The sequence below is a fragment of the Rana temporaria genome, chromosome 1 (genome assembly GCF_905171775.1).
Source record: "Rana temporaria chromosome 1, aRanTem1.1, whole genome shotgun sequence".
Taxonomy (NCBI): Eukaryota; Metazoa; Chordata; class Amphibia; order Anura; family Ranidae; genus Rana; species Rana temporaria.
The window spans coordinates 91,009,397-91,024,448 of record NC_053489.1 but is presented as its reverse complement, the minus strand read 5'-3'; the positions used below and the strand labels follow the sequence as shown (position 1 = coordinate 91,024,448).

The following is a 15,052-nucleotide window of genomic DNA, read 5'->3' as shown; positions in this document are numbered from 1 at the left end:
AAGTAGCTCCTAATGGCTTTATTCCCTAGAAGTGGTAGCAAGTGCGCTGAAAAGGCTAGTTTTCACAAGCGAAACATGTTAGCACGGCGTCATTACCCCTGTGACCCTACATCAGAAAGGCAGTACCCCCCATATAAATGGGACTTTAGAGGCTCCAAAGTACGATAAAAATACAGTTAAATTGTAATCAAATATAGTATACATATCATAATCTCAAACCAATAAAAGCAATGATGATAGTAATGATTATTAACATGTTACTATCCAGACGACCCAGCACGTTTCGGGACTCACAATCCGTCCCTTCATCAGGGGCTTTGTCCGGAAGTAATCACACTAATTAATCAACATGATAAACGCTGCTAGAACAGTGGCGGCAGCTGCATCATGGAAGGATACCCCCTCAGTCCAAAGGACAGAATTGCACCAGGTGCGTCTACATTCATCCACAAGAGTCCGATATAATACCGCTGAAGGATAGCGCACATATAAATCTTACCGCAAGCTCTCATTAAAGTTTTATCTCTATAACTAGTGGTGGCCGGTGAGAAGAGACACCGATTGTGCATTCATATTAAAGGGGTTGTAAGCCTTCGTGTTTTTTCACCTTAATGCACCCTTTGCATTAAGGTGAAAAAACACCTTGCAGCGTCCGGCCCTCCAGCCCCCCTCCCCCCGTTTTACTTACCTGAGCCCCGAATTTCCGTGGGCGAGATCCCGCCTCGCTCTCTCCACGGCTTCTTGGCTGTTCATTGGATAGATTGATAGCAGCGCAGCCATTGGCTCCCGCTGCTGTCAATCAAATCCAATGATGGGGGCGCTGGGGGGCGGGGCCGAGTCATACACTCGTCGGGTAAGGAGAGTGTTATCTATTGTGGGGACCCCAGAAAAGGACAATCAGGGCCACTCTGTGCAAAACGAACTGCACAGTGGAGGTAAGTATGGCATGTTTGTTTGTTTGTTTTTTAAATGGGAACCTCTACAACCACTTTAACTCTAGAATTACTAATGTAGTTTTTGGCTAACCTGTAACTGTTAGAGAGAGCAGTATGTGTGGTCTGCAAAACCTGAGTGCCAGTCTGCTGGAGAGTGGAGAGTACTGAGTGGAGATGTCAAAAGCAAGGTTTCCCACAAACCTGTAGTTTGTGGGTGGTGACAGCCTAAATATTAGTGTGTGTTGTTTACAGCCTGTACCACAGTCCTGACTGGGGAACATTGGGGTTTTCACAATATTTGGCTAGTGTGCTAGCCTATTTGCAATGATGAGTGACAGGTGGCGATACCTCATCCAATGTTGCACCCTCCTTCATCCATGGACCCTTTGGAATCCCCATTCATTATAACTTCAGAGGGATAGATGATCACAAACTTCAGTATTTTGAAACATACTCATATTACAGGACAAATAGGGTCTAATGCACTTTTTAGGTATAGCAAGATACTTAGTGTAATAAAATCCCTATGAAGCATTTCTGACTGCACCACCTGTATATGCGTAAATTACCTAGGAGCAGATCCAGACCTTGATGAATAAAACTATTTTATTCATCAAGGTTATTAAATGCAGAAAAAAATGATACAGAATTTAAGGATTGGTTTGCAACAAATAAAGTCCACCAACACGTGTATGGAGCCAGTGTGCAATTTGACCGGTCAGCTCAACAAGCTACTCCAAACCACAGGTCAAGCTTTTGCAAGGCTACAAAGGTTGCTATGTATGCTGCTACAGTTACAAAAACTGACTATACTGTGACATACTTCCTTAGAAAACTGAGAACTATTATAAGCACACTCCAGAGCTGATGGCACAAAAGCATGATTAATGGAGAAGAAATTGGCAATGAAAGTGGTTTCTTCATCACATGAGAAAAACCAAAGAATAAAAGTAAACTTGAATGGAATGAGAAGCTACCTACAACTGTTCATCCAAACCAGGGCAAGGACAGGATTTGAAAATTACAGCCACATGGCTGAAAATAGAATGCCTTATACTGTTGTTACTTTGGGATTTGAGCCTAATGCATTGAGCTGGTATGTCCAGTAAAGTAAAATAAATGGTAGAAACCTGAAAAACATTTGCCAGAAAAGCAGAGATTTATTTTCTTTCAGAAGTGAAAATTTCTGAAATGAACCTAATGATTTCTTTCACACTATAACTGCAAAGCTTTAGTTTTATATTTGCAAGGCAGACATTTTAAAATGATTTGAACTGTGGAAGTCATGGCAACAAATGGCATAAGAGGGCAAATGACTACTCACCAAAATTTCCTGTTGACTCCTTGCAACTGATATTTTCTCCAGTACTAACTTACCATACCTTGATCTACAGTGTGTGGTGGTGACCAACTTCAGACAGGGCTTTGCCTTCTTACAACTTTTTTTTACAGCTGTCTCCCTGTTGACTAATTGGGGGGCGGGGGGGTATTCAAGAGACAGCAGGAAAAGTGGTCAGATCCACAGAATCAATGAAACAGAAGCAAGGAAATTTTTGCACTACGATCCTCTGGTACATTTTTCTCTCCAGCAAGCCCTCAGGAAAACAGAGAGCAGTAGAGTAGTGCCAAATCTAATCTCCTGAGATTAGCAGTCAGAGGAAGCAGTGCCTTACAGCTGTTGCCGAAGGTTTTGAGAATGACACAAATATAAATTTTCACAGTCTGCTTCTTCTGTGTTTTTAGATCTTTTTGTCAGATGTTACTCTGGTATACTGAAATATAATTACAAGCATATCATACGTGCCAAAGGCTTTTATTGACAATTACATTAAGTTTATGCAATTGACCCTTCTTTTTCAAAATCTCTGCAATTCGCCCTGGCATGCTGTCAATCAACTTCTGGGCCACATCCTGACTGATGGCAGCCCATTCCTGCATAATCAAGTTTGTCAGAATTTGAGGGGGGTTTTTGTTTACCCACCTCTTGAGGTTTGACTACACTTTCTCAATGGTTTTAAGGTCTGGGGAGTTTCCTGGCCAAGGACCCACCATTGTTATGTTTTGTTCCCCAAGCCACTTATCTGTCACTTTTGCCCTATAGCAAGGTGCTCCATCATGCTGGGAAAGGCATTGTTCCACACCAAACTGTTCTTTAATGGTTGGGAGAAGTTGCTCTCAGAAGATGTTTTTGTATCAATCTTTTTTCATGGCTGTGTTCTTAGGCGAAATTGTGAGAGAACCCACTCCCTTGGCTGAGAAGCAACCCCACACATGAATGGTCTCAGGATGCTTTCCTGTTGGCATGACACATGACCACAGGACTGATGGTAGCACTCACCTTTTCGTCTCCGGACAAGGTTTTTTTCCAGATGCCCCAAACATTTAGAAAGGGGATTCATTAGCAAAAATGACTTTACCCCAGTCCTCAGCAGTCCAATCCCTGTACCTTTTGCAGAATATCAGTCTGCCCCTGGTGTTTTTCCTGGAGAGAAGTGGCTTCTTTGCCGACCTTCTTGAAACCAGGCCATCCTCCAACAGTCTTCATCTTACTGCGTGTGCAGATGCACTCACACCTGCCTGCTGCAAGTCCTGAGCAAGCTGGTGGTGCCCCAATCCCGCAGCTGAATCCACTGTAGGAGACAGTCCTGGTGCTTGCTGGACTTTCTTAGTCGTCCTGAAGCCTTCTTCACAAATGCAATGGATTTTTTATTATGGAATTAAGTTAATTTTCATGGTAAAGAGGGATTTGCTATTAATTGCAATTCATCTGATTTCTTTTCATAACATTCTGGAGTATGTGCAAATTGCTATAAAAAAAACTGAGGCAGCAGACTTTGTGAAAATTAATATTTGTGTCATTCTCAAAACCTTTGGCCACAGCTGTACATCTCACACTACAAATAAACATCTAAGATGCTGTAGGCACAAGAGTACCTTGGCACACTTACTTGCCATGAAGCATACTGTTATTTTTAAGGAGGAATACAACACAAAAGTTAAAGTAAACCTTAACACTTTTGAGATCAAGTAAACGCTAAGGAAGGTTTCAGAAAAATGCCTTTCTCTAAAAGTAATAGATATATATTTTTGTTTCACAGTTGGGAATACGAATAGTTTCTCTTGTCCTAATTCTCATCAACAATGTGGTAGGATGACTCAGACTGTAAAATTCAGAATGGGGAGTCTGCACAAAGACATTAATGGGTTTGATTGATATGTATGCCCAGTATATGTTATGCCACTGGATACCACTTACTGTAGATGTGAATGGCCTCTGATTGGAAGAGTGAACTGCATCTGTATAATAATATAACTTTTTTCTTAATTATTTTAAAACTGCCAGATCTGACACATACCGTATGTAGCTAGGTGCTGGATTACAGCAATATGGAGAAGATGGCTCTGCCTTTTATTCCTCTCTCTACTGAGATTTTGATATTTTGTTGCACCAGTCACCACTGGCCAGCAGAGGGAGAGCTAAAGCCAAGAAAACCTATAGACTTCCATGCAGAGATCCGAGCCGGAGACTAGGAGTGAAGACAACGGGGGCTGCGCAGCACAGCCCACATCCCAGCACCTACAGCTCCGCCTCAGAGAGACTGAAGCATCCACTCACCCTCTACTTTCAATCACTAATCACTGGAGGCTTTCAGGGAGAGACTGAGGAGGCCCCCTTCTACAATGAGAGATCATGGAACCATCCTGGGGACTGGTGAGAGGGCTATTTGCCCATTACTGATACTGCTAACAGGGACTGAGCTAATCAAAGCAGGACACCAAGGGTTCCCAATCCATACTGCACCCATACTACACTCTGTATCACACTTATTCTAATCCTAGACTGCACATTTACCAACCCCATTTTGAATTATACTGAACTTTTACCACATCTGTTATTCAGTGCACCAATGCTCTTAAAGGGCCCCAACAATAGCAGGCAGAAGAATATCTCAAAGGACTGACCCTCCCATAATAGTTTTTCTGCAAACCCCTTTGTTGCCCCTTCTGCTATCATGCTCCTTTCCTTTTGGACAGTGCTTATTTGTTGGTCTAGGACTTGCATCACAGCCATAAATAATTTCCACACGTGGTAGAATACATTTTACTACTGCTCAGTGCTGCACTTGAGGTAACTACTGTAGGTGAACATCCAAATGTCATCTTAATCCACGTTCACCGATTTTAACTAAACTGAATCTTATGTGAAAAACTTGTGGCTTTTGGGTGAAAATGTTTAATTAAAATAAGCTTTGGTGTTATGTGATGGCAGTGTGTGTATTTTTCCCCTCCCCCTTGCTTTACAGCATGCAATGTGTTCACTGATATTCATTATAGTTTTCCATATGAATCATTAACTGGCAGGAGGTTGGAGCATTTTAATTATGATAATTAGCATTTAGGAAAATATGATTACTTCCTGAGGTTAATGGTTCATGTTTAAAAAATGGTTATCGTTATTTCTCATTAAATAGTCTTTGTCTACCATGTGTTGATGTATAGTGTCCATTGTATATTCATATAAAGGCAAATCATGTATTTATTTATGTGAAAGCATACAGTTTATGAAGCTGTATTTGTTTATCAGTGTGGCTGAAATAATTACTACTTTATATTGTTGTTTCCCCACTAAAACATTTTTCTGCTTTAACTTGGCACATTTACCTATTTATTAACACATGGCCATTGGCCAACACACACGATGGGGAAGCAGCATTTTGTCTGAATTAGTGGCATGTTTATAAATTATACATGCTGCGCAAATCAGATTTAAATAGCCTTCTGAAAGTATAAAGTGGGAAAATAATAATCATGGCGTGCAATAATAGAATGGTCTGGGAGCATTGCTGACTCCTGGGCTTTGCTGGGCAGAATCAGACTTCACTATGTACATAGCATTGAGTATATTAGTATATATTTGAGTAAGACCACACATAGAGTTATTATTCTAACATAGACTTAAAGGTAATATTTAACAGGACTTTTACTTGTTTTGTTTATTGTACTTCATATTCAGATTTGTAAATGCTCCCAGACCATTCTATTATTGCACCTTATGATTAGTATTTGGGGCATTTAGGATGCAGTCATATGCCTGTTAATAGGCATTTATCCAGACCCAATGTGCCATTCAGATGACATGTCTGTATATATCTTTGACCTTACAACAAATATTTTTACTTATCAAGTTATTGTATATTTTATTGCCGTGAAGCCAATATATATGCAATCATGATTTTCTCGATGTCCATGCCTTAAATGCATGTATTTGTATATAAATCAAATTAAGAATTTTTACTTGTTTTTTCATGATTGTTATGTATCTATACAATCATCCATGCTCATTAAATGTTTTTACAACCCATACCTCCACTAGTCAATGTCCTCATCTAAAGTCCCAACCTTCCTTTTCCTAGGCAACTGAACCAGGGATGGATGCACATTTTTATGTGTATAATTTAAAGTCCCAAAATTCACCCCATATATCTATATGATTAGTATTTTCCCACTTTACAATGTATATGCTGACTCCTGGATTTTACTGGGCGTGATCAGGCTTCATTAAGTAGATAGCATAAACGGAAACTATAGTATATACAGTACTGTGCAAAAGTTTTAGGCAGGTGTGAAGAAATTAAATATAAAATATATTCTCAGCCTCCTCTACTCCAGTGATGGGACAGTAATGTTGTAACTCTTTGGTAAGTCAGTGAGAAGCTGCAGTAGGAGGCTGATCAGGGGGTGTCAGACATTTGCTAATACAGCCAAGTACTGCACCAGGATTTTTCATAATTGTGTTATCTCTGGATGAGGATTTCAGTCCAGGAAGTATGGGCTGAACCTGTATAATGCATGAATCAAGATGACCTCATCCTTTTGGAGAGAAAAACAAATACATTATCAGGGGGAAAGCTGTGTGAGAGCTAATACAAACCTGTAAGGCCTCGTACACACGACCGAACATGTCCGCTGAAACTGATACGGCGGACCAGTTTCCGCGGACATGTTCGGTCGTCTGTACAGCCGACCGGACAATTTTCCGGCGGATCGGACAGGTTTCCAGCGGACAAATGTTTCTTAGCATGCTAAGAAACATGTCCGCTGGAAGCCTGTCCGTCGGACATGTTCGGTCGTCTGTACGACTCACCGGACATGTCCGCTCGGCCGAAAGCCCTCGCATGCGTCGAAGTGATTCGACGCATACGTGGAAGCATTGACCATCCAGGGTCGCGCACGTCGCGGCGTCATCGTCGTGGCGACGGCGCGGCCACATCACAGCGTTCGCTGTCTGCGGGAAATTTGGCCTGATGGTGTGTACAGCCATCAGATCAAAATCCGCCAGCGGACATGTCCGATGAAAACGGTCCGCGGACCGTTTTCATCGGACATGTCCCGTTGTGTGTACGAGGCCTCAGTGTTACAATAATTCACAATGGGGCAGGGGATCCAGGGATCCCCTTTTGTTTACATTCAGCTGACACTCAGGCTGTGAAATGTCATTCACACTGACAGTCTGCCAGGAGCACATTGGATCAGTGGTCATTGTGTTTTGTATCAGCCAGTCAGTGCAGGGATGTAGATAAGGGGGCTTTTGGTTCTGCACTGCTGTGCCCTCAAAAAAATTCAACACACAGCCATTAATGTCTAAACCGCTGGCAACAAAAATGAGTGAGTTTATTTGAGGGGACAGCACATTTACACTGGTATACAAGCTGTACACTCACTACTTTACATTGTAGCAAAGTGTAATTTCTTCAGTGAAAAGATATAATAAAATATTTACAAAAATGTGAGTGGTGTACTCACTTTTGTGAGATTCTGTATATACGCTGCTCAAAAAAATGTAAGGAACACTTTGAAAACATATCAGATCGCAAAGGGGCAATAATCTCATGCTGGATATATATACTGATACTGATCAAAGACACCCCGAAAATCAAAGTGAAAAATTTATGCAGCAAGCTAGTCCATTTTGCTGAAATTTCATTGCAACAACTCAAAATGGTCCTCAGTAGATTGTATGGCCCGCAAGTACTTGTATGCATGCCTGACAACATCAGGGCATGCTCCTAATGAGACGACGGATGGTGTCCTGGTGTATTTCCTCCCAGATCTGGACCAGAGCATCACTGAGCTCCTGAACAGACTGAGGTGCAACCTGGCGGCACCGGATGGACCGAAATATAATGTCCCAGAGGTGTTCTTGTGGATTTAGGTCAGGTGAGCGTGGGGGGCCATTCAATGGCATCAATTTCTTCATCCTCCAGGAACTGGCTGCATGCTCTCGCCACATGAGGCCGGGCATTGTCGTGCACTAGGAGGAACCCAGTACCCACTGCACCAGCGTAGGGTCTGACAATGTGTCAAAGGATTTCATCCTGATACCTAATGGCAGTCAGGGTGCCATTGTGTAGCCTGTAGAGGTCTGTGCGTCCCTCCATGGATATGCCTCCCCAGACCATCACTGACCCACCACCAAACCGGTCATGCTGAACGATTTTACAGGCAGCATAAAGTTCCCCCGCGGCTTCTCCAGAGCCTTTCACATCTGTCACATATGCCCTCATCTGTGAAAAATATGGGGCACCAGTGGCGGATCTGCCAATTTTGGTGTTTAATGGAAAATGCCAATGGAGCTCCACAGTGTCCGGTAGTGAGCACAGAGCACACTAGAGGACATCTGGCCCTCAGGCCACCCCCATGAAGTCTGGTTCTGATTGTTTGGTCAGAGACATGCACACCAGTGGCCTGCTGGAGGTCATTTTGTAAGGCTCTGGCAGTTCTCATCCTGTTCCTCCTTGCACAAAGGAGCGGATACCGGTCCTGCTGATGGGTTAAGGACATTCTACGGCTCTGTCCAGCTCACCTAGAGTAACTGCCTGTCTCCTGGAATCTCCTCCATGCTCTTGAGACTGTGCTGGGAGACAGGCAAACCTTCTGGCAATGACACGTATTGATGTGCCATCCTGGAGGAGTTGGACCGCCTGTGCAAACTTTATAGGGTCCAAGTATTGCCCTGTGCTACCAGTAGGGACACTGACACTAGCCAAATGCAAAACTAGTGAAAAACAGTCAGAAAAGATGATGAGTAGGGAAAAAAATGTCAGACACCTCCACCTGAAAAAACATTCCTGTTTTGGAGGTTGTCTCATTGTTGCCCATCTAGTGCACCTGTTGTTAATTTCAATTAACAGCAAAGCAGCTGAAACTGATTAACAACCCCCTCTGTATACACCCCTCCCCCTCTGCTACTTAACTGACCAGATCAAAATCCCAGGAGTTCTGATTCAAAAGTGTTCCTTTAATTTTTTTGAGCAGTGTACATATAACAATATTACATATAAATTGTTCCCAAGGTCCAAACAATGACAATATGGTAGATGAACTGGATGATATTTGCACCAAATACTCATGTAAGCAAACTCATTTGTAATTTTAGCTATTGAATACTTGTAATAAATGTGTTACTTGTGTTCTCATCAACCCAAATTATTCTCATCTTAAAGTGGATTGTAAAGGTAAATTTTTTCAAAATAACAAACATGTTATACTTACCTGCTTTGTACAAAGGTATTGCACAAAGCACCACCAAACCTCCTCTTTATAAAAGATAATGTCATCTACACTGATTGTTGTAGATCACCCTTGCTTGCAGCATTTTTTCGGTATCATAAAATTTGCTAGCACATCTGACTTCTTCAGGAAGATTCAATTACAGTGGGGATCGAAAGTTTGGGCACCCCAGGTAACAATTTGTATTAATGTGCATAACAAAGCCAAGGAAAGATGGAAAAATCTCCAAAAGGCATCAAACTACAGATTAGACATTCTTATAATATGTCAAAAAAAGTTCGATTTTATTTCCATCATTTACACTTTCAAAATTACAGAAAACAAAAAAATGGCGTCTGCAAAAGTTTGGGCACCCTGCAGAATTTATAGCATGCACTGCCCCCTTTGCAAAGCTGAGACCTGCCAGTGTCATGGATTGTTCTCAATCATCGTCTGGGAAGACCAGGTGATGTCAATCTCAAAGGTTTTAAATGCCCAGACTCATCTGACCTTGCCCCAACAATCAGCACCATGGGTTTTTCTAAACAGTTGTCTAGAAAACTGAAACTGAAAATAGTTGACGCTCACAAAGCTGGAGAAGGCTATAAGAAGATAGCAAAGCGTTTTCAGATGTCAATATCCTCTGTTTGGAATTTAATTAAGAAATGGCAGTCATCAGGATCAGTGGAAGTTAAAGCAAGATCTGGAAGACCAAGAAAAATATCAGACAGAACAGCCCGCAGGATTGTGAGAAAAGCAATTCAAAATCCACGTTTGACTGCACAATCCCTCCAGAAAGATCTGGCAGACACTGGAGTTGTGGTACACTATTCCACTATAAAGAGATACTTGTACAAATATGGTCTTCATTGAAGAGTCATCAGAAGAAAACCTCTTCTACGTCCTCACCACAAAAATCAGCGTTTGAACTTTGCAAATGAACATATAGAAAAGCCTGATGCATTTTGGAAACAAGTTCTGTGGACCGATGAGGTTAAAATATAACCTTTTGGCCGGAATGAGCAAAGGTACGTTTAGAGAAGAAAGGGCACAGAATTTAATGAAAATAACCTCTGTCCAACTGTTAAGCATGGGGGTGGATCAAACATGCTTTGGGGTTGTATTGCAGCCAGTGGCACAGGGAACATTTCACGAATAGAAGGAAAAATGAATGTCTAATCTGTAATTTGATGCCTAATGGAAATTTTTCCATCTTTCCTTGGCTTCGTTATGCACATTAATCCAATTTTTTACCTGGGGTGCCCAAACTTATGATCCCCACTGTACCTATAACAGCTCTTCCCTGCTTGCATATCATCGCCCCCAGCCCCCCCCACTCCATTCGGAATGTATTTGACCAAGCTTCTCCGCTCCTCCCTTCTTTCACCTTCCTAAACAACCTTGCATGCCTTTTTATGTAGCAGCCAGGGGAGGGTTGAAGGGGTATACTGTAGAGAAGGATTTCTCAACCAGGGTTCTGTAGAACCTTGGGGTTCCTCCAGAGGTTGCTAGGGGTTAGAGTGTCCTTCTCCCACTGATCATTAATATAAGGGGTCCTTCTTCCATTGACCACCAGTGTGTGGAACCCTTACACAGACTATCAATATAAGAAGGTCCACCATGTAAAGGGGCACTACAATTTTAACCATTGGTGTTCCTTTTCTTTCCTGCCCATTATTATTTGTTCTATTTCATGATTTATACTGAAACTTTTTTTCTTATAGATCAGGGGATTGTTACATTGTAAAAAAAAAAGAAAATATCTGCTCTGGGTGTCAAATATGCTAGACACACTACATTCTACATTCTTCTAGGTATTAGTATATTTACAACTTGCTGGTCATGTAAATGTGCCATGACCTAAAGATGTAGCAAATGTAGCAGGAGTTCATGGAGACATGAAAATTATTTCAAGGAATCCTTTCTATTAACCGCTTAATCACCACCTTATAGACGATATACGTCTACAAGGCGGTCACTTAACTCTGGGAGAACGTCCATGGACGTCCTCCCAGAATCGCGCTCCCGCACGCCTCTTGGGGCACGCACACGGAAGTGTCCGTGACCGCCGGGTCCAGAGGACCCGGCGCATCACGGATCGCGGTAAATTGCCACTGATAGCGGCCGTTTACCACGTGATCGCTCCGTCCAATGACGGAGCGATCACATGTAAACAAACCGGCGTCATTTGATGACGCTGGTACCTCCCTCCTCTCTCTGTACCGATCGGTACAGTGTGAGAGGGGGGAGCGCGGGTGTCAGCACCTCTTCTCCAACTCAAAAGATGTAACCAGTAAAAATATTTAAAGCGTCACCTATGGGGATTTTTAAGTAGCGAAGTTTGGCGCCATTCCACAAGCGTGTGCAATTTTGAAGGGTGACATGTTGGGTATCTATTGACTTTGGGCTAACTTTAATGTTTTTTTTTTTTTAAAGCACAAAACCGTTTTATTTCCAAAAAAAAAAACACGTTCGGAAAATTGCTGCGAAAATAAAGTGCGCTATAAAAAGTTGCAATGACCACCATTGTCTTCTCTAGGGTCTTTGCTAAAAAAGCATAAATAATGTTTTGGGGTTCTATGTAATTTTTTAGCAAATAAATGATGATTTTTCCATGTAGGAGAGGAATGTCAGAATTGGTCTGGGTGTTCCAGAACGCCTTGATTTTGCAAAGAATTGTGGGAAAAAATGACAACTTCAAAAAACTCACCATGCCTCTTTCTAAATACCTTGGAATGTCTTCTTTCCAAAAAGGGGTCATTTGGGGTGTATTTGTAGTTTTCTGGCATGTTGGGGTCTCAAGAAACGAGAGAAGCTGTCAGTACTTCAGGTGTGATCAAATTGATCAATTTTCAGTAATTGGTACCACAGCTTGTAGACCCTATAACTTTCACCCAGACTAAATAATAACCACATTTTTTGTTTTTTTACCAAAGATATGTAGCAGTATACATTTTAGGCCAAATTTATGAAGAAAAATTACTTTTTTGCAAAATTTTATAATAGAAATGAAGAAAAACCCCTTTTCTTTTACAAAATTTTCTTTCTTTTTTCATTTATAGCGAAAAAAAATAAAAACCGCAGAGGTGATCAAATACCACCAAAAGAAAGCTCTATTTGTGGGAAAAAAAGGACAAAAATTTCATTTGGTTACAGTGTTGTATGACCGAGTTATTGTCATTCAAATTGTGAGAGCACCGAAAGCTGAAAATTGGTATGGTCATTAAGAGGGTTTTCGTGCCTGGTGGTCAAGTGGTTAAAAAGGTTGAAAAATGTTGCTTCAGGATGAGTGACATTCTTAACAGCTCTGAGTCTGCTGGGTCTGATAACATCACATCCAAGATGGCGGTTCCCAGCAACAAGCCCATGGCTTTTGGAGATCTGTACAAGTGGGGCTTTTACAGATTAATAACATACATAAAATACACTGAATGCACATATAATCTTATGTGAAGATTGTTGTTGAAATTAATTGTCTGGTGATAGGGTCTCTCTGAAAACAAAAAGAAAATATGCTGGTTGATTAACTAATCAGTTTGTTTGTTTCATTTTGCAGGTCGCTTAAGAACAAATATGAAACCTGGTTATTCAGCTACCACCCAGAATTCAACAAACCTTATACCCTGTGACCCTGATGGAATTGCTCAGGAAAAGCTTACTGAAGTTACACAGATTGTTAATAAAACTTTAACCTGATAGAAATTAATTTTTTTTTTTTTTTTTTTTTTAGTTTTATATTTCCTTTACAATATGTGATTATAAATAAACTATTATTGTAAATATACAGCTATCATTGTATTTCTTCAAAGAAAATGGTCAATATTTGACTTGCACAAAATTGCGTATGTGTTTGAATGTATCATACAATGAACAAGCTTAAGCAAACTTTTCAGTTACTCAATGAACAGGAGGAGGAAAACAAAGCTGTAAATCTAACCTAATCTATTGTGCATTGTGCCAGAGATGTGCCTGGTTTTAAGAGGAGCAAATCCTGTAGCTGCTGACTTTTAATAAACAGATACTCATCTGTCCAGGGATCCAGCACTGTCCTCAACCGAGTCGGTTCTTCACTGGTCTTCGGGAAGTCGGCTGTTTTAGGCCTGAGAGTGGTTTATACCCTGCTTTACTGACCCTCTGGACATATGTCCATTAGGGTACAGTATCTCTGGTAAGCCTTACTTTCAAAGATCGTTGGTGGATTTTTTTTACTGCACTTCATTCCGAGGCATTGGGCTTATTATCACCAATTTTCATCACATTGGCCTTTTTTTCCACATACATTTATTTAGATTTTATATATACACCATCCAGTGTATATACATATACATCACTTTTTTGGTTGATATATTGTCATCATAATTTTTTCACTATTTGTTTGATGCACTGTTTATTCATCCTTTCATTGGGTGATCTATTAATTGTATGCGCTACACTTTTTTATGTTTGTTTTGTATTCCACCATTGTCCATTGGTAGTGTGAGCTGCTTACTATTGATAGCGCAGAATTTTCTGTTTTCTGTTACTAAGGTAAGTTGGCTGTGACTTTCCGCAGCTACACAGCTCTGCGCCCCTGGGAATGGTCCTGTAGCCTATTGGGACCTGGGATGTGTCCCAGAAGGTTGCAGGCGTTGAGGAGCGCTGAAGTTCCTCAAGCGGAAGTGGGAGCGGGTACCTACCAAACCTTTTGGGTGAAGTTCCACTTTAAAATAATCACTATTGTGGCTGCATTTAATGGGCAAAGTGGCAGTATTTGATGGGCACAGTGGCAGAATTTGATGGCACAGTGGCAGCATTTGATGGGCACAGTGCCTACATTTGATGGGCACAGTGACTGCATTTGATGGGCACAGTGGCTGCAATTGATGGGCACAGTGGCTGTGTTTGATGGGCACAGTGAGACTGCAATTGATGTTTTTGTTTTCAGTTTGTTCTTCGCTTCCCCAAAAATTTTGAGCACCAGCTGCCACTGTATAAATGTATGTACTTGGACTGACTCAAAATCTAGGTAGCACATTCCTTGTTGTAATCATGACAGTAATGTAGAATGTAGAACTTTAAAGTGTCAAGATATCTAAAAATATAAAAAAATATGAAAATGCATACCTTAATATATGTTCACATGGAATATTCATACAATTACAAAATTTGGGCCATTTTTTGTCTTTTTTTACATCTGCATATATACAACAGAGGGATAACCCCCAACTACTTCTACGTGCTTCACAGTTATTAAAATATTCTTCCGCAAGAGAAAAACAAGAAGGAAGGAGATCATTTTACTTTTGCATTTAGCCAACTAGGAATACAGTCAAAAAACACCCAACATGTGGGTGGGGAGCCACAGAGGGTATACAAGCCATGAATAAATCTGACCTGTTGCTCTTAAATAGTCAATAAACAACTGAAGGGTAGAAGGATTTTCTAAGTAGGATATTATTGGGTAAAGCTGGTAGTGCCTATAGATTCCTCAGGCTCTCTCAAAGATTATTACCACAAAATCTTCTCAAAGGATGAAAAATGTACGTAATATGTATGTATAATGTAATTTGTTTAGTTTGTTTTTCATA

The 15,052-nt window shown here is 41.0% G+C and overlaps 1 protein-coding gene across 1 annotated transcript in view; it reads left to right on the top strand.

The window, feature by feature from the left end:
* The window catches only part of SHISAL2B (shisa like 2B), an 81,491-nt gene extending 68,310 nt beyond the window's left edge, over positions 1-13,181 (top strand). The window contains exon 3 of the mRNA XM_040340305.1: positions 13,042-13,181. Within this exon, the coding sequence (XP_040196239.1) occupies positions 13,042-13,181 (140 nt within the window). The remainder of the gene's footprint in view (positions 1-13,041) is intronic.
* Positions 13,182-15,052: the final 1,871 nt, after the last annotated feature.